General features: G+C 33.5%; 1 protein-coding gene across 37 annotated transcripts in view; it reads right to left on the reverse strand.

Annotated features, from left to right (window-relative positions):
- LOC149908338 (uncharacterized) overlaps positions 1-20,197 on the reverse strand; it is a 465,602-nt gene that overhangs the window by 344,447 nt on the left and 100,958 nt on the right. The window contains exon 5 of one of the 37 annotated variants that reach the window (XM_090101771.1): positions 11,186-11,448. The exons of the other annotated variants lie outside the window; for them this stretch is intronic. Coding sequence (XP_089957897.1) covers positions 11,201-11,448 — 248 coding nt within the window. The 3' untranslated portion in view covers positions 11,186-11,200. Of the gene's footprint in view, positions 1-11,185; positions 11,449-20,197 lie in introns of those variants that run through there. 37 annotated transcript variants of the gene reach the window in all.

Raw genomic sequence — 20,197 nt, forward strand, 5'->3', positions numbered from 1 at the left:
TTCTCTCGATTTCCGACAAAATTACAAGTCCTATAGAAAAAAGTTCAATGGCAAAGTTGTAGGTAATTAAAAGTTCTACAACTTTTGTATTCACAATTTTTTCGCATAACCTAAAAATTTAGGTGAAAAATTCAAAAAACCAAGTTTTTGGTCTTTTATTTCTATCTACTTCAAAATTTATTTTTTTTTCTACGAAATTTGGTGGAAACTTACTTTATTATGTCTCAAATACACTGTAATTTATTTGATTGAAAATATTTATTTTTTCGCCTTATTTTGAATTAATACCAAAAAAACAACCTAATTTTCAATCGAAAAGTCACCCGTCAAAATATCAGCTTTTTTCAAAAACTTGGGGTGCCTTTTATTCATTGAAATCTCTACTTTCATATGGTGTAAAAAAAATAAACACCACCATAGTAAATGTTCTCAGGAAATGCATACAAACAGTCTGAAAATTAGCTTTTACTAAATCAGGCACACTTCTTGAACTCTATATCTTCTCTTGTATCGGCTTTTCGGTAATATTTCAAAAGAAAAATAATTATCTGTTCTAAGTTTAATATTTTACAGCATATTCAAAAGCAAAATGATGTCGATAAAAACATTTCAGGTAGTTCGAGAAGTGTGCCTGATTTAGTAAAAGCTAATTTTCAGACTGTTTGTATGAATTTCCTGAGAACATTTACTATGGTGGTGTTTATTTTTTTTACACCATATGAAAGTAGAGATTTCAATGAATAAAAGGCACCCCAAGTTTTTGAAAAAAGCTGATATTTTGACGGGTGACTTTTCGATTGAAAATTAGGTTGTTTTTTTGGTATTAATTCAAAATAAGGCGAAAAAATAAATATTTTCAATCAAATAAATTACAGTGTATTTGGGACATAATAAAGTAAGTTTCCACCAAATTTCGTAGAAAAAAAATAAATTTTGAAGTAGATAGAAATAAAAGACCAAAAACTTGGTTTTTTGAATTTTTCACCTAAATTTTTAGGTTATGTGAAAAAATTGTGAATACAAAAGTTGTAGAACTTTTAATTACCTACAACTTTGCCATTGAACTTTTTTCTATAGGACTTGTAGTTTTGTCGGAAATAGAGAGAAACCATTTTTTTCTCTTAAAAGCTCCCCCCTCCCGCTTCCCGAACTCGGATTGACCGTAATTTATTTTTCCTTACATTTTTATCGTATTCCCCTCCTTTTCTAATGGGTTTCATCCGACTGCGATTTTTTTTTTGTTTCAAAAATTATTTACTCTAGTGTATTATGCGAAAGTCATGTTTGATTTGGCTATAAAATTCCAGACTATTAACTAGATTGACAATAAAATAAATTTAAAATAATAAAATCTTATTATTTCGATAATTCTCATTTTTTAAGCTAGTGCATAGCTTCTATCGCGGGCCTTGAGCGCGGGGACCGAATCCAGAAATTCCGTAACGAAAAAACCTCACGCACCCCACTCCGACGGGCACGTAGGTGTGGCTTCAAGGCATAGCTGATAGCATGCAATAGCTTTACCGCGGCAGCCCCCGACTGCCACACGTCTTTTTTTTTATTAAATACCTACATAGGTATTGTTACCCTCCGAAACCGACAAAATAAAAACACCTGTGTTTTTTTTTAATATTTCGCTATTATTTACAAAATAAATTTATTTAGAAAAGAGTGAAAAAATATCAAAGATGATATTGTTCGAAGCATGGTCTTTTAATACACAACGTTTTGACACACTTTTTACATTGAAAGTATCCTCTTGCACGGCAGATAACACATCGTAAGCGTTTTTCCATTTTCTTAGGAAAATGTCCTATACTATTTTCTGAAAAACCTGAAACCAAGGAAGACATAGGTTGGGTCTAATATAGACAATTGAAGACTTTACCTGTGAAATTTTTTTAAGAACATAATATTATCTAACTGGCCCTCTTCACAATGGGCAGTATTGGCCCAGCAAATGATCGTCGATGTGTGCTGCCATTACGGGGATTATGAACTCTTACAATCACGGCCGATCATAGACAATTAGGTCTTCAACACTATCGTGATTGCCTCTACTCGCCCAACGCTGTCCATTGTGGAGAGGGCCCTTAAGATAATTTAGCTTGTTCAATATATCTACACCAATATTATGATGAGGAAATTATTGATTGTATGTTTTTATGTATTTATTACAAGTGAATAGGCTCCAAAATTACGGGACTGATTTGAAAAATTCTACCATCAGTACACAGATTTATTTTTGAGTGACAAACGCTATCTTTTACACTCTTTATCCCTGGTCAACCGGGAGTACCCGGGACAAGCGGTTAGTATTACATAAACCGATCCCTGAAAACACAAAAATAAAAACACATGCGATATTTTTAAAAATATTTATTTCACGTGTACAAACTAAATCTACATAAAAAAGTAAAAAAAACCCGAAAAAAAATAACCTCTCGTCTATTTCTTATTTATTCGAGTACAGCAGTGTTACTGGTGAAATATTTCAAAGCACTGTCTGTTAATACATAATGTTTTTTCACACTTTTTACATTGCCAGCGGACTCTTGCGTGACATAAAATGCAGCGTAGAGTTTTTGTAAGTTTCTTCGGAATATGTCCTGTACTATTTTGTGGAGGACCTGAAACTATAGAAATATTAGTTCGAGTTAATATATAAGAACATCTTTAATTTTTAAATATAAGACGTTTTCAGAATCCGCAGATTAGTAAGGTGAAATTGCTATAGTGCTACAGTATAGTATAGTAGTAGAGATAAACTACGATAACATGGCGCGCCCCTCCAAAATTCAAAACGTTTGAAAGTATTTGTGAAAGTATTTACAATGCACCACCAAGATTCACAACGCATGTTTGATTCGCAACGGCCTTGATTGATGTTGTGGATAACTTGCTCTCTGCTCGTGATAATGGTCAACCTTCAATTCTAACTCTGCTCGATTTTTCTAGGGCTTTCGACAGTATAAATTACTCACTTCTCATTTCTAAGCTTAATTTCTATGGATTCGATTGTATTTCTTCATCTTGGTTCAATAGTTATCTTCAAGATCGTTTTCAGAGAGTGGTTCTGCTGAAAAATGACGGAAATAGTGCCCTTTCGTCACTTGTCCCTGTGAATAGAGGAGTCCCCCAGGGTTCCATTCTTGGGCCTCTTTTATTCATCATTTATTCGGCAGATATCACCTCTTGTATAAAAAATTGTCAGTATCATCTATACGCTGATGATTTGCAAATTTATATACCTGTGGATAGAGCTCGGATAGGAGAATGTGCCCGTAACATGAACGATGACTTGGAACGCATTTCCGATTGGTCTCGCAAGAACGCACTGGTTCTAAACCCAACCAAGTCCAAATATCTTATTGTTGGCTCTAAAAAGCAATTCTCCCACTTGGACGAAGAAGATATCAGTATTTGTGTAGACTCTATTCCTTTAGAACGGGTTCCTGTTGCTCGAAACTTGGGCATCGATTTCGACAGTCAGTTGAGGTTTGAAGATCATGTTACTAAGCTAGTTAGTAGCTGTTTTTATCGACTCAAAGTCCTTTATAATATTCGACCTTTTCTGAGTGTCGATCTACGAATAAGGCTGTGTGAAAGCATTGTGCTTTCTAAATTAAACTACGCTCTTCCCGTTTACGGACCATGCTTAACAGGAAAAGTACAGCGCCTCATTCAGAGAGTCCAGAATTCCTGTGCAAGATTCTGCGTAACCATTCCACCTAGGTCACATGTCACTCCATTCCTAAACAGCATCAACTTTTTAAAGATGAAGGGTCGGCAAGAGTTATTATTGGCCTGTCTTTTGTTCGATACAATACATACTAAGCAGCCCGGGTATCTCTATACTAAATTGTCGTGGCGTAAAGATGCTAGTAGGGGTGAAATAAGGAGTGGAACTCACGAACTCTCCATTCCGCAGCATAAAACCTCAGCCTTTCGTGGGTCATTCAAATATAGCGCGACGAAATGTTGGAATAATATCCCCCCTCCAATAAAAAATCTTAAGTGTAAGTCCAACTTTCGTCGCACTTACAAATCGTTCCTGCTAAAATTCCAACATTAGTAATTTAATATTCTTCGACAATACCCAATACCTATTATACGTATCCAAAATTATATTCTATTAAATTGTTATTACTTATTGCTTGCTTATTCATTTCATAATTAACACATACTAAACTACCCATAAACTTGACCAAAAATATTGTCTCCTATATATAACTTATTCATTATATATTTATTGTATATATACTTATTATTATTTATCTGATTTCACACTCCTTCTATCTTAGAGGCGCAAACTAGCCATGTGGGTATCTGGCAGAATTACCAGCGTTGTGGAGTTTGCCTCTGCAACATTTATGCTGAGCCAGGGCCTTTTTGTAGCTACAATGCAAGTTTGATATGTCAGATGTAATTTCGATTGTTAGCATGTTATTTTATTTTTGTAATTTTTATTTTTTATTTTTGTATTTTTTAATGGTGTCTTGAATGTATAAGCATATCATTGTGTTGTTTGGCTCAATAAATCTTTTTGTATTGTATTGTATTATTGTATATTGTATTGCATGTGTGCGTAATGAGACGGCCGTCAAACAAAAACAAATCCACGGATTTGTTGCTCGACTAGTAACGCTCTAATCGCTCATTATCTATTATTAGTAATGGCGCTGCACTGACGTATTCTATGAAAACGACACGTGCGTTGTCATGGGCGCTCGGCAACTTATGATTAGTTGACCAACAAATCTGGACGTAAAGTACTAAAGACGAATACGTACAACTACATACAAACTCCTTCGTAAGGATGTCACTACACACATTGAATCAGTAATTTGGAGGGGCGCGCCATGTTATCGTAGTTTATCTCTATATATGTATAATATATATAGTGCTATAGTATGCTTTTGTACAATATTTAAAAAAAAACCTCTACTTCACTGAAAGCAGATATTTCTCTAGGAAATAAGAAAAATAATATATGCTTAACTGCACAAGCAGCTTAAAGGTTACTATAAAGTCTGAGTAGACTTTAAAGTTGCAAACTTAAAAAGTATAGTAAGTCAGTGACTGTATATTTTTTAAGTGTACTTACAAACAGAAATAAACGCAATATAATTGAAACAAAAATAAACAAAACATAATAACATATACTACATTAATAAATGAAATATCTTTGGCGTCAACTATTTATTTATTATATAGATTATACATTGTTACCCGTAATTAATATTACAGATTAGGTACCATTACTTTAGAGTTGATTGAATAAGATAGGTACTATGGCACTAGTACTAACAATTTATTTATTTATAATTCTTTATTGAACAAAATATGAGAAAACAATAGTATGCAAAAAGAAGTAGAAATACAAAAACATAATTTACCCAAAAGGCGGCCTTATTGCTAAACAGCAATCTCTACCAGGCAACAATGATACCTACGTGTGACCAGAAAATTTTCAGATTAAGATACAATATCTAGAATCTATTAATTAAATGAGATTTAAAAATGTTTATAATACTTGTTTTAATTGTAAAATTGTAAAATACAATATAAGACTAGATTGACTAGATTTGCTTGAATAATACAATATATACTTTAATATTATAAAGCTGAAGAGTTTGTTTGTTTGAACGAGCTAATCTCGGGAACTACCGGGTCCGATTTGAAAAATTCTTTCAGTGTTAGATAGCCCATTTATCGAGGAAGGTTATAGGCTATATATCATCACGCTACGACCAACAGGTGTGAAGCCACGGGGGTGAAACCGCGCGGAGCAGCTAGTTATTAATAATATTTACGATTATTTTTTAAATTTGAAATTTTAATCATGATTATGTTTATTAGAAACTTTGAACACTTGATTATCTACCGTTATGACGGTCACACGACACCCTTTACTGTGCCTCACGCACCTCCAAGAATGCTTCACTGAACGATCGTAAAATTTGTATGTCCGATGTTTTGTATACCGCCTGTCGCCAATTAGCAATAGACGATACCCCCTTTTCGATTTTATGTATTTTATACCTGAAAAATTGAACCCTTTTTGATGCGTCCTATATTGTTACAAAGTTAAGATGAATATTTAAAAATACTAAATTTACTAACTATTTGGAAACAGTCGTTTCATTTTGAGGTGAAAGGCGCGAATTTGAATTAGACCTCTTGATCGAATTTTTTCTTTTCTTAAGAAAGAACCCATGATTTTGAGAGCTAAAATCGTAGCTTTATAAGGGTTGAACTGAACTTGAAAAATAACTCTGATAGTAACTAAGGTAAGATAAATGAATAATACGAAAACACAACGTAACAATATTTATTTGCTTATAAATACTACAATCGAAAACAGTACGTTTAAAATGCGAACAATAAGTTTTGCAAAATGCAAGGGCCGTCTCTACCTAATATACTTTTAAGTTAAAAATCAATCCTATATAATAAAAAGTCGAGAATTAGAGCTTTATCACATTCAAAGACCAGCTTTGCAATATTAAGGGCATATTTCAATCAAAAAACATATTTTATTCAAACATGAATATTATAAGACTTTGTTCAACCTATAAAGAAGTCCAAAATAGTTGTATAGTAATAACTAAATAAATAAATAAATATTTCGGGACAATTTTCACACACGGCACGATCTGATCCCATACTAAGCTTTTCGCTTGTGTTATGGAAACCAGATGGCTGATAAACATACTTATATAATTTTAAATAAATACTTATATAGATAATTAACACCCAGACAGTTAATAGTCCAAGTAATAGTTGAAAATGCATTAGAATGTAATTTTGCTTATAAATAGGTATTATGCAATTTGTATTTACATATATACAATTCATCTTTTATCAATAATTAAACTCCAACATAATGTTACCAAGTTTTAAAATGCAACAAGACTCCTATTTCCTTTCTAGATCAAAACTAATTCTTAACATTAGGTCACGACTAGTATGTACTGATTATAAACTTCAATATGAATGATACCACACGTCACTTTTAACAAAAAATTGCACATTGGATTTGAGAAAACAATTTTTCAGCGAGCCTAATCCCTAGTCCTAGATCTTAAATCTTAATTTATTTATTTATTTAATGTACCTATCCCCAAATCGTTAAAGTGCAAGTGTTTTGGTTTTGTTTTCTTTTTTGATCACAACGGAATGTTTTTTTTACAGATAATATATAATAACTTTTACATCGGTGAAACACATTATCATTACGAGAACTCCCTTTGACTATGCGGAGCCGGCAAGCTAACCTTATGTCGCTCACCAGAATGGTTGTGATCATGTGTAACACACACAAGAAAATTGTTCAAGGTCTTCAGACTGCTCTTACAGCCGTCGTTCCGCTTCACGCAGCGCCAGTACATTGCCCCGTTCACCCCGTAGTGAGATAGATTGTATCTTTGTTGTTGGTACACAACCACCGGATTCCCTCGGCGGGAAACCGTAATCATCACCTCTGTGGATCAAGAAACACCTTTGAAATGATATGAAATTAAAATTTATTTGTCAGAATTGTGGTAACAGTTTTTATAAAATTATATTTAATAATATAAAATTTATGGCACGACCGCACAATTCGCCAACAAATTGGCATACAAATATTTATATGTTTACTAGCTTACCGCCCGCGGCTTCGCCCGCTTTCTCTAAAACGATTTGAGATTTAAACTATCCTATCTCTCAAGTTGGATCGAACTGCACATGGTGTGCGAATTTTATTATAATCGGTTAAGTGGTTTAGGAGTCCATTGAGGACAAACGTTGTGACACGAGATTTATATATATTAAGATTGAATTTAACAATAATTAATTTTGTTATTGTTAATACCTACTTGTATCAACGGACGGATAAATGTCTACTATAACACAGGTCATTTCCTAGCATAGGAGACATTGCTAAAATATCGCAGTTTATTGTACCTACGGTTTATTTTTTACTTATATGTAAGGTAAGGGATTTGGATGCGGTTTTTTTCTACACTAATATTATAAAGAGGAAAACTTTGTTTGTTTGTTTGATTGTAATGAATAGGCTCATAAACTACTGGACCGATTTTAAAAATTCTTTCACCATTCGAAAGCTACATTATCCACGAGTAACAAGGGCTAGGTTTTATCCCGGAAATCCTACGGGAACGGGAACTATGCGGGTTTTTCTTTGAAAACGCGGGCGAAGCCGCAGGCGGAAAGCTAGTATTAGATAAAGTGATTCAAAAAGAAGGTTTACTGTATAGTTTATTATTATAAACTACTTAACGCGAATACTACTGAACGGATTTTGATGATACTTGTCATTTATGTAACTTGTGTACCAGAATAACACATGAGCTATAGAAATACTTCGTTTGGTCGGCAGGTTCGATCGGGAATCACAACTAGTGCAAATAAAAAACATAAAGACTTTTAATTATATAACAGTTTCCAACTTTAGGAAATATGCGTATTTTGTATTATTTTAGTATACATTTTCCTACTACTTAGGTAATCACAATTGAGTTAATTTTTAAAAAATAACAGAAATAGTTCAGTATTTTATTTATAAAAATGCTTTTTTATTATAACATTAGCACAAATGCATATATAACGAATTCAATAAATATGTAATTAACGGGTTTTTCGAATACAAATAATCCTTCATGGCTTTTTAAATCGTTAAAAATGTAATACAAAGTAAAATAATATCGTCCCGGTAAACCACACACAAAATAATATGAAATTATCAAAATATGACATACGGTTACGTAATACACTAGTACAAGCGTACATTTATATACACACACTGCACACATCTATCAAAATATATTTAGACCATTAAATTCTTATGGGCCCTCTTCACAATGGCCAGCTTTGGGCGACTAGAGGCAATCCCGATATTGTAGAGCGCCTAAATGTCTATGATCGGCCGTCATTGTAGGTGTTTATTCATAATCGCCGTCATTGCGGCAAACATCGATGTTCATTTGTTCATTATATAAACAGGCGCCTAAAGGTGCTTTTCCACTACAGATGTGCGAGCATACGTAGCGAGGGATGTGTTTGTAAAGAACCAATCATATCGCCTCATTTAGCGTTCGTAGCAATACTATTGGTTATTTACAAACACATTCCCCGCTACACATCCTCGCACATCTCTGGTGAAAAAGCACTCTTACATCAAAATTAATGGTTATGCTCTCTCTTCTGCTTTACAATCATGTCGTCATATATAGTGACAGACGCGCGGCACCCCACGCCCCATTTCGCGCAAACAAACAGACATTTTGGGTGGCCCTCTCTATAACTACTGTGTCTATGGAAGCGATAAGGGCCTAGGATCAGTATGGGCCTCCCATTACGAGTTTGAATGTAGTGCGGTTCTGAAATAAAGGATATTTGATATAAAATAAAATAAATATAGATGGTTATTAGGTATGTTTTTTTTAATTATGCGAATTGAAATAAGATATTAAAAAATGTTTCTTACACTTACGTTTCAATTGCAAAAGCACCGGTTTCTAATAATAGGTAACTTAGATTACAAGGTAATATAATAGTTTTAAAACTAAATTATACAAAAACTCATAGTGACATAAAACATCTTACGTCAATCAATTACAACGATTTTATTGTATTCCCTGTTTCATATATTAAATTTTAAAGGATAAGTAACATTACTGTAAACAAAACGAATGAATCAATGAAATCAATCTCATCAAACAATTTTAACATATATTATTAGATTTATCACACTAAGAAGACTTTTACATTAAAGGAGGTTCTGTTGAATAAAACCTCCTTCAATAAAAAGCGCGCGTTGAATTCAAACACAAACAAAAAAAATCGTATCTTATTTCACAAAAATCATAAAACAATGTAAACTAATCCTTATCCCTACCCGTGATTGTGTTTTTCCTTAGAACGGATTAAAACCTTCTTGTACGTGTGAACGGTACTAGGACAGCCGTTGCTTTTCTTGACGCACCTCCAGTACTCCCCTTTCGCACTGCTGCGAGCCAAATTGTACTTTACTTGTTTGTACATAAGGGCTGGTCTCCCGTGTTTCGACGTGATAAACTTTATATCTGGCAACAATAAACTTGATGAGTATTATTATTCATATGTTTAGATGTAATAAGGTTTAAAATTCCATGATGGAAACTGAGATACAATTTCGCTTTTTACGTAGCAAATTTTCGTAGCGTTGTGTAGCGGTCGTAGCAAATTAAGCAATTTGTTATTTTCGAAGTAATTTGCGTTTCAGGAGTCACACATGCACACATGCACACTATTATGTGGTAGGTACATAAGTGCACAATAAACGAAAATGCTTATTATATTATGTACCTGAAATTCAACTCGCTGAAAACGATGTACCTATTTAAAATATTATTGGTATGACTGAGTAAACAATTCCTATCCTTACTACATTTTTAATATACTTTTTCAGATAAATTGTAAAATGTAGGTTTGAATAATACAACCAAAATATAAGTTTTATATAATTCGTATTACTGAAGATTTTCTTGTGAGCTTTAAATAATACGATTTATTTTTCTTAATTTCGATGTCTTACTATTACTATATGAGCTGTATTTTTTTCAGGCTCTAAATGTTTTATATTTAAGTAATGTATAGGTAAATTTTATACAATCCATACTATATATATAATATTATAAATGCGAAAGTAACTCTGTCTGTCTGTCCGTTACTCAATCACGCCTAAACTACTGAACCAATATTTTGATAAACGAGAAAGGACATAGGCTACCTTTTATTGCGAAATATGTACCACGGGCGAAGCCGGGGCGGACCACTAGTATGTAATATAATTAAATCAACAAACTTCATGTTTAAATTGAATTTTATTAACAAACAAATATAAATACAATCTTACAATAATTTATTTTGTCGCTTAATAATAAAGTACATATCTTAAACCGAGTTTAATATTAAACTTAACTTTTTGAGTTTAACTTTAACATTCCTAAGAAATAAATGAAAATATTCATCAAGAAGAAAGTAGTTGCTAATTAATGAGCCCGTTGTGCGTTTCTTTTCCAAAGCTCGAAACCCAAACTTTTTACAAACATCAAATCGAAAATTCGAGATCAATTCTACATTCGACAATGCACTTTAATACAAAACAGCATATGTATCACACTAAACACATAGCAAAATTGTACTCTATCACCTAACTACTACGGTTCAGAATTGCCTGCACATGTGGCTTGATGCAGGGCAGGTGACTGCATATATGATTCTTCACGGCTTTGATGACCACATTCTGCATAACTAATACCGTTGCCCGGCAACCGTAGTTCTTCTTGACGCAGATCCACGTGGTCCTCAGGTTATCTTTTGATGTATAGTGCTTGTTATAGCGATAGCCTTGGTAATATAGTACTCGATGGCCTTGGTTGGACACTTGGAATTCTACCACTGTAACATGAAGTAGATTTTGTAGCAATTTAGTATGGTCTCCTTGTTATTATCTATAGGAAGGTGGTTAAGAATTGTGCTTCTTACCGTCAGGTAATTATGATAGATTTAGTAGATTTTTCTTGAGAAGCTACAAAGTTAATACTGTATTAGTATTTTTTTTTGTTTGATGTTGAATATCGTATCGAAATGTGGTATTATAGTGAACTTAAAATACATATAAAGATTGTATTACTAAAAAAATGTACTTTGTATTGCAATAGATGTTTATTTTACACTCTTTCAACAAACGAACTCAAACAATATAATTTTATATAATTGTAACTATAATTCTGGAAAGTTACTACTATTTGAACTAAATTACATATTACTTAAAACTTCTTAATTACAATCCATGCAGTATTAATATAAAATAATGCGTCACAAATAAAAATTACATTATAAAACAATTATTACACTTTAAAAAATATATAGTGTAAATATATTTAATTCGAGTTATATTTAATTACAAAATTAAATAATTTTATAGCAATAAATACTTATTCATATAAAACATTTTCATAATAAACTAAATAATTTATATTTAAATAAGTTACATTCATGAATATAATAATATATTCATGAATGTAACTTATTTAAAGAGCCGATTTAAAAACTACACTCGTGTGCATGAAAATTTACTGAATAATTTCATCACCACCACAACCAGACGATCAAAAATATATGCGACGATTTCATAATTATAATCTATATTGTATTTTCTTGTGTTTGATTTTACACGAGTATTATACATTTGGAAATTAAAGACTAACGGATTTTAAACGCGATTGGGGTCTTTAATTTATAAGAGCATTTTTCATTGTCAAACTATTATCGACATTGTCCTCATTGAAATAATTTTCAAAAAAGCGCAGCGCGCTACTTTTCGCGTGTCACGCTTCGATGCTCCCCGAAATAAATTGTTGTTATTTTATTTTGAATTTTATTTTAATGAGATCAATGTCGATAATAGTTTAACAATGGGAAATACGCTTCGCTGCGCCTTGCCATATCTGCGCCGGCCCTAGGAAGCTATAAACAAAACACCACATCAATGATTATGATTCTCCCGTATTCTGATGACCTGGTCATCAATCGTGGTAAAATACGCTCGGCATTTAGCGGTCCTCCATTTGTCACATCTCCACGTCATCTTGTAGCCGTTACTGCTGACATTATGTAATAGATACCTATACCCGTTATAGATTTTAGCCAGATTCCCGCGCGCCGTCTTCTCGAGGGTAGATCCTGTAAACAATGTATAGATTACAATTCTAGAACAATAGAACAGTTACTATCTTATGAGCTACTGGTTGGTGTGAAACTGTTTATTAATAAAAAACTTTTCTAAAGCACCAAAATAATAATCATCATCAACAAAATCAATAACCTTAAAGGGTCCCCAGAACATAGTGATATCAACGTCCAGGATCTTTTACACATTTAAATGTGTTATTTTCTCTTCTATCCTCTTTGGTATCCGATGTCAATACAGTTTTAGAATGGATAGACTTATAACAATGTGAAATAAAATATAAGTTAGATAACATAACAACAAAAAGAGTGAAAATAACGTTAGAGAGTTCCCTCGTCCTAAGATATAAATGAAGTAGCATTTATCCATTCAAAAGTCTTGATTCTCGCAAATTGAAGCCACTTAATAAGTACAAATTCAAGGCCATAACAAAAACATCCTTTATTACATAACAATATTGCGTCACAAACATAATTGGTGAAACGAACTTACCTGTAAGTGAAGTTCAATCGAATTTACACTTGGCTTCGTCCGAGAGATTAGCAAATGGCGATCGCTGGGCGTTACTAAGTACATGTACTATAATAGCATTTGCTTATCTCGAATAGGGTTGCCAGGCCATAAAATGCAAAGGCCGGACTGCGCACTATATAAGGCCGGACATTTTAGCCTAAAAGCCGAACATGTTTTTTTTATTGCCAAACATAATGTTTTTACAGCTGGGCTGTTGAAAAAAGTATTTATACGTGGTGAAAAGTGAGGATATTCGATATTTATTAAAAGATGGACATAATATTTATAATAAAAAAACTCGTTTACGAATTTGAAATGTTTATTAAGTTACACTATTACAGTTTTACTTACAAATGGATCATCAGTCTTTTGTAGATAATTAAATATTATTAAAACTAAAAAACAAATGAATATAGCTCTCTTTTGGCATTCTTAATACTATAAACTAAAAAATATAATAAAACAAATAAAAATAATCATTCTTCTGGAAAGTAACAAAAAGATAATATTAATTTTACGGCTAGGTAAGAATTTACTTTATAGTAGGTATTTATAGAACAATTTAAAATCTTTAAAAAATAACAAAATCTAGTTATACTTATATTTGGCACTTGCACCTACTTTGTCAAGAATTTCGTTTTCCTTAGAAATCATATCGTAAAATTCTTTACATGTTAATTTTAAATTGCATAACAAGAACATCATCTTAGCAATTGTATCTGTTTGTAGTCTACTGCGTTCCTTTGTCCACTGGGCGTTTATTAAAGAGAAAACTCTTTCAACGTTGGCATTGTGGCCTGGTATTGCAAAATAATATTCTGCCAACTTAAGCAGTTCCGAATAAAATTCTTCATTATTAAATGATTTAAAATACGAGGTCCACTTCTGATGTGCCAACAGCTTTTTAAAGTCAGAGTCATCTTCGTTCAGGTCGGGCGCTCGTCCGCCCATCGTCGTACGAATCGCCACTCTGACAAAAAGCCTGACAAAAGCCGGACAGGCCAAACACGTACATATTTGGCCGGACGCGACTGCAAAAAGCCTAACATGTCCGGCTAAAGCCGGACACCTGGCAAGCCTAATCTCGAAAGACGAAGCCAGATGAAAATTCGATTGAACTTCACTTACAGGTAAGTTCGTATAATCACCAATTATTTGTTTGTGATGCAATATATAATAAACATTCAATGTATGTGTTTCCCGCCAGAATTGACAACATAGTTATCCGAGGTGACGATAAAAGCCCTACAGCGTCGTCCATCTTTGGAGCTGGTACATGCCCAGCGAATTTTGATATCGGTCTCGTCTCTTCGAGTGTGTATACCGTATCTATAGCCTCTGAAGACCAGCACGGGTTTACCTCTACATGATAACGTGAACATTGGTGCTGAAAGGAATTATGAAATAATATCACTTGCTTGTTTCCGCCGTGGGACGTCCACTGCTGGACAAAGGCCTCCAAAGGAAAGGGAGAGGGAGAGGGAGAGGGAGAGGGAGAGGGAGAGGGAGAGGGAGAGGGAGAGGGAGAAGGAGAGGGAGAGGGAGAAGGAGAGGGAGAGGGAGAGGGAGAGGGAGAGGGAGAGGGAGAGGGAGAGGGAGAGGGAGAGGGAGAGGGAGAGGGAGAGGGAGAGGGAGAGGGAGAGGGAGAGGGAGAGGGAGAGGGGATTTGTAAAATGCTGTAGGATTGTACCAACTTGAAAGAAGAACAACAAAATGAAATTGCAATAGAAATTTATTACAAAACCAATTAAAACTTAAAAATTAATTGTCTGTAAAGTCGGTTTACTGACGATAGTTGAACGTGACATCGTCTTAAGGCCGATTGTGCTTCTTTATCGCTCGTACCGCGCTCTCGCTTGCACTTCAAGCCTTACATGGAACGCCTCAGAGCGAGGTAACGCCGCATGAGTCATGTTTTTTCGTGCGTGCAGCCGGCTCTATCAAATTATAAGACGTTGTCACGTCAAAAAGAGGAATGTTAAAATATTTTTAACTGCAGAATATGCAAGTGACAAGTTTGACTTACAATCTTATCTATATAAATCTCGTGTCACAATGTTTGTCCTCAATGGACTCCTAAACCACTTAACCGATTATAATAAAATTCGCACACCATGTGCAGTTCGATCCAACTTGAGAGATAGGATAGTTTAAACATGTAGGTACCACGGGCGAAGCCGGGGCGGACCACTAGTAAAATTATATAAATAATACTTAACTCAATGACTAGATATTCACATAAATTCGACTTAAAAACCTAAACATCTAACTTATTTACACTACACTATTGGCAATAATTTTACAAATAATTGATGCCAGAATTTCTAATTCACATTGGGACTAGTAACATTATTTGACTTCTTATTATTTCTGAATACCTAATATTTGAGGTGATCATCTCTTGTTTTTTTTTATTATCAACTATCAATTCAAAAAAAATAATTCAGTAAATACTGACAATAAACAAAATATATCGAGTCTCTGGAATGGTTTCATTGATTTTGGTAACTAATACTGCTATATTCACTTTACTATCATATTATCAATTCAGAATACGATGACGAATTTCTAACTTAAAGAGATCCATAAATAAAAATAGCACTCTAAGGGCCGATTTTTCAATGCTCGGTTAAAACTTATCCGTTCACGTAAACTGTCAAATACGGGCAATTAGAATACGTTTTTAAAATGGTAGTTTTATACATTATTCGACGAATAAGTTTTAACCAAGGATTGAAAAATCAGCCCTAAATCTGAGAACTATGTATAGAGAAACATTTGTTAATCAAACATTTAAGACTCGAACATTCATAAACAAATATTTACCTTCCTTAATCAATTCTTTGGTGTATCAATGACTACATAGCAATATATACATATAATATGTTGAATGTGTAAAAATAATTCTTTTAAACATTTAGAGCTAGCGCGCACGAGCAACTTTGTCTCCGCAACTATTTTGTCTCTCCCACCAATTTGTATGGGGAGTTGCGTCGCTACGTGCGCGCACTTTCATACTAGCCCATAGGTGGGAGAGACAAAATAGTTGCGGAGACAAAATAGTTGCGGAGACAAAGTTGCTCGTGCGCGCACTGTCTTATTTTAAATAAAAGTGAATAAAAGGTAGGTCTACACAGAGCGAGCAGCCTCGCGAAGCAATACGGATTTTACTACCCGATACGATTAGATCTATTCACTTTTATTTGAGAGAAAGCATTTGCGCATTCTTGCTCGCTCTGTGAGGCCTTCCAACGAGATCAAAATCGAGACAAAAATTCCTTTAAGCGACAATTCCAATGTCTCATAACATAAGAATACAATCTATCTACCAATTTCGTGCAACATCAATGCGAATGTTGGTTATTTAGGCTTAGTATGATATTGTTCACAGTATGTATCGTTGCCCTGCATGACTTGCTCCTCGCTTTCACACACCGCCATAGAAGTCGCATCCCTCGACTCCCGGAGTTTTTGTAATACCTGTGTCCTTGGTACTCGATCACTGGCTTGCCGAACCGTGATAGGGTGTAAGCGGCAACTGAAATTGTTTATATTTTATTTATTAATTCTTGTACTGGATAAATAATATTATAGTTAGCACGATGCATCGCTTTTTAATAGTTAATTATCAACTGTTTGGAATTACTGCATTCGCCACTATATTCCGGTATTGTCATATTCAAGTCGGACAAGCAATAAGTCAGTTTGGTCATATACAAGAAAAAGATCACCATTATATTTAATATATCGCCAATTGTTTTAAGAAAATAGGATAGACTGTAGCGGTTAATAAATAAAAAAACTAGATTTATTAATTGTATATTTGATTGAGTCACTATAAATTATAAATATGTATGAGTACATATCTAGAACTAGCTGCTCCGCGCGGTTTCACCCCCGTGGCTCCACTCCTGTTGGTCGTAGCGTGATGATATATAGCCTTACCTTCCTCGATAAATGGGCTATCTAACACCGAAAGAATTTTTCAAATCGGACCAGTAGTTCCCGTGATTACCGCGTTCAAACAAACAAACAAACAAACTCTTCTGCTTTATAATATTAGTATAGATTTAAGAGCACATATTCCATTTTTGCGAGTATTTCAACCAGGATTTATTCACAATTAGTCAACACACATTACAAACGCTTCACAACAATTGACACTTCACTTACTAAAATAATATATTCTAAGCATTTATCACTTATAACATAACATTCACTTATAACATTCTAAACATTTATCACTTATATTACGATCTATTTTATATTTGCATTCTATAGATCCTCTCCACCCATAGACTCCTTCGGCTTAATTCCATGATAAATATTATATTAGTAGTTTTACTTAGTATTTTTTCTTTCAAATTTTATCGGATCTATTAAAAAATTATCAGGTGAAATCTTATCCGTATAATATTACGTTATCACATCTTATGTCCCGAAGACAAAGTTTTGTACTGCGTAATAATAAGTACATATTTAACATTTTGAAAGCACAATAAGCTTAACATAACATATCCAGTAGCTGAAACCGGCAAATCTTCAGTGATTATGGGGTGTTTGTTTAATGATCTCATTTTCGAATGTAACGATGGTTGCCGGGCAACCAGAGTGCACTTTCACACAGATCCACCGAACGCGGGGCTTCCCCCTACTCAAGCTCCACATGTTGAAACGGTAGGGACCTACCCTTATCACTGGTCTGCCATTCCTTGAAGAGTCGAATATTGGCTCTGAAACATCGAAACATGTTTATCGGCAGAGATAAAAAATATTAATTTTGTATAATTTTAGTATTTTGCATCCTGGGCCTTTAATATATCTACTTTGGTATTGATTGATTAAATCTTGAAGAATATCATCATCCTACGCGTGGGTTAAAAATTGATATAAAATATACCCTTTAAACTACGATGCTATATGCTCGATGAGTATTACTTTCATAGATTCGCAGAATTTTCTTAAGGTGCTATTATTACTATTGTTGTACTGGAATTAAACCGATATGCTTCATACAATAATACAGGATTTCCCCGAAACGAAAGCATAAATAAAGGTCCTGGAACATTAAGGTGACTAAGTACATAGAACTTATTATGCGCATGTGCTTTTATTTAAAAGATTAATAACCTATAAGCAGTTCCATCACTCATCACAGTAGTTAGCAAACAGTTCAATAAAACATACATTTTCACAAAATAATTTTAAATGAAAACATGCCTGTATTTACATGCAACAGGGTATACTCAATGATTATGTACATTATACATATTAACGATTTCTTCGCCAATAGTCGAAAGTTTCGCTCGACATCCAAAATCTTCCTTATTACAAACCCACCTAGCTGGGGTATGAGAATTCTTTTTTCTAAATTTATAAACTCCAATTTGTATCATTGGATTACCCTTTCTAGAGCTTATGTATACAGCATCTGAAATCAATTGCATATACTTAGAAAATACATATAAAAATTGTTCAATTTTATAAGCTTTTGTCAACTTAATCTTATTTGTTTGTTTCTTGTCAGAAATTTTCGTGTACATTGACATAATTTACGTTTAGGTATCTTAAAATCAACAACACATAAAAGTGCAATCTTTTTCATAAAATAAGGGGTCATTAAAAACACTATTCAATAGAAAAACGGGATTCGAAAGAAAGAAAAGTTTATTTATTTTGAAAATAACAGACTGTCTCCTCGTGTCAATTTAATTCTATAATTACTAAACCAAACATCAATGATTGTGTTTAGCTAGGCTCTTGACTATTTCATCACCACTGGTCGTCATCCTCGCGCGGCATCCCTGGTAGTCCTTTTCACAGATCCACCTGGTGAGAGCACCCTTGCTGCCACCCCATCGGTTGAACCTATACCTCCCTACCTTCATAATGGGACGACCTCGACTGGACAATGCGAATACGCACTCTGAAATTGTTTATTGAATTGACGAAATTAGTTATTCTAATCAAGGACCAAATCAACTACACAGTCATATTGTTACTTGGCTGAAGTAACAGTATAATAATAATTGACTTCTTACTATACTCAATTTTAAAAAAAAACTAAATCTCATGTGGGTCAATCAACTTTTTTACCGACACTGAAAATAGGTTAACATTTTTTTCTGTGTTTTTTCATAATGGAATATGGTTTTTTCATAGTTACTAAAAAATTGATCAGGTTATAAATAAAAAGAAATCATTTTAATATATTTTTTTAGTGTATTTATTTTCTCATGCAAAATCACATCATTTGGCACCTATGCCATGGTAATCATTTTACCTGTTTTACCTTAAATTATAAACAACACATGTATGCTGCGTTACCAACGTTACATAAACATGCTTATTTTCTCTATCTATATCTGTATCTTTTCAAGATACCGTAACTTGCTTAAATTTTCTGAGATCAAAGGCAATATTCTACTATTATGATTAAAATAAAATAACAATTCTTAGAAAATCAACAATACATTAATTATCATTACAACTGTTTATAAATTATGGGACAAAATGTAACTCTAGAGACAGATTTGGTAACTCCAGAGACAAAATTATTTAGAACTTCGTTTCTTAATCTCTTTATAGCTTTTCTTGATGCTGTTAGCCAAAATGTCATATTTTTCACAGGATTTCTTTGATTCGTTTAAATATTTTTAAATCTCCCGAATCTGTCTTTGCTTTTCTACTTGCCCTTTTCTTATATTTTTCAACGTTTCTTTTTAAATCTGAAATTTCTTTCTTCAAATGCTCATTTTCCCTATAAACCTTACTTCGGTCTTTCCTTACTTTTTTGCGACCCCTAACTTTAGCTGAATCTACTACCGGTGATGCTGGTGGTGTTTGTTGATGCTGCTCTACTAAAATGTCATGTAAACTGGAAACTGGTGAACTGGGAGGTGTGGTGGCCATGAGATTTTCTAAAGTTTTTTTTTGTTTTTG

Source organism: Colias eurytheme, chromosome 5 (assembly GCF_061535395.1).
Source record: "Colias eurytheme isolate Ceu_HAF_F1 chromosome 5, ilColEury1 Martin Lab GWU primary, whole genome shotgun sequence".
In the NCBI taxonomy this organism is placed as follows: Eukaryota; Metazoa; Arthropoda; class Insecta; order Lepidoptera; family Pieridae; genus Colias; species Colias eurytheme.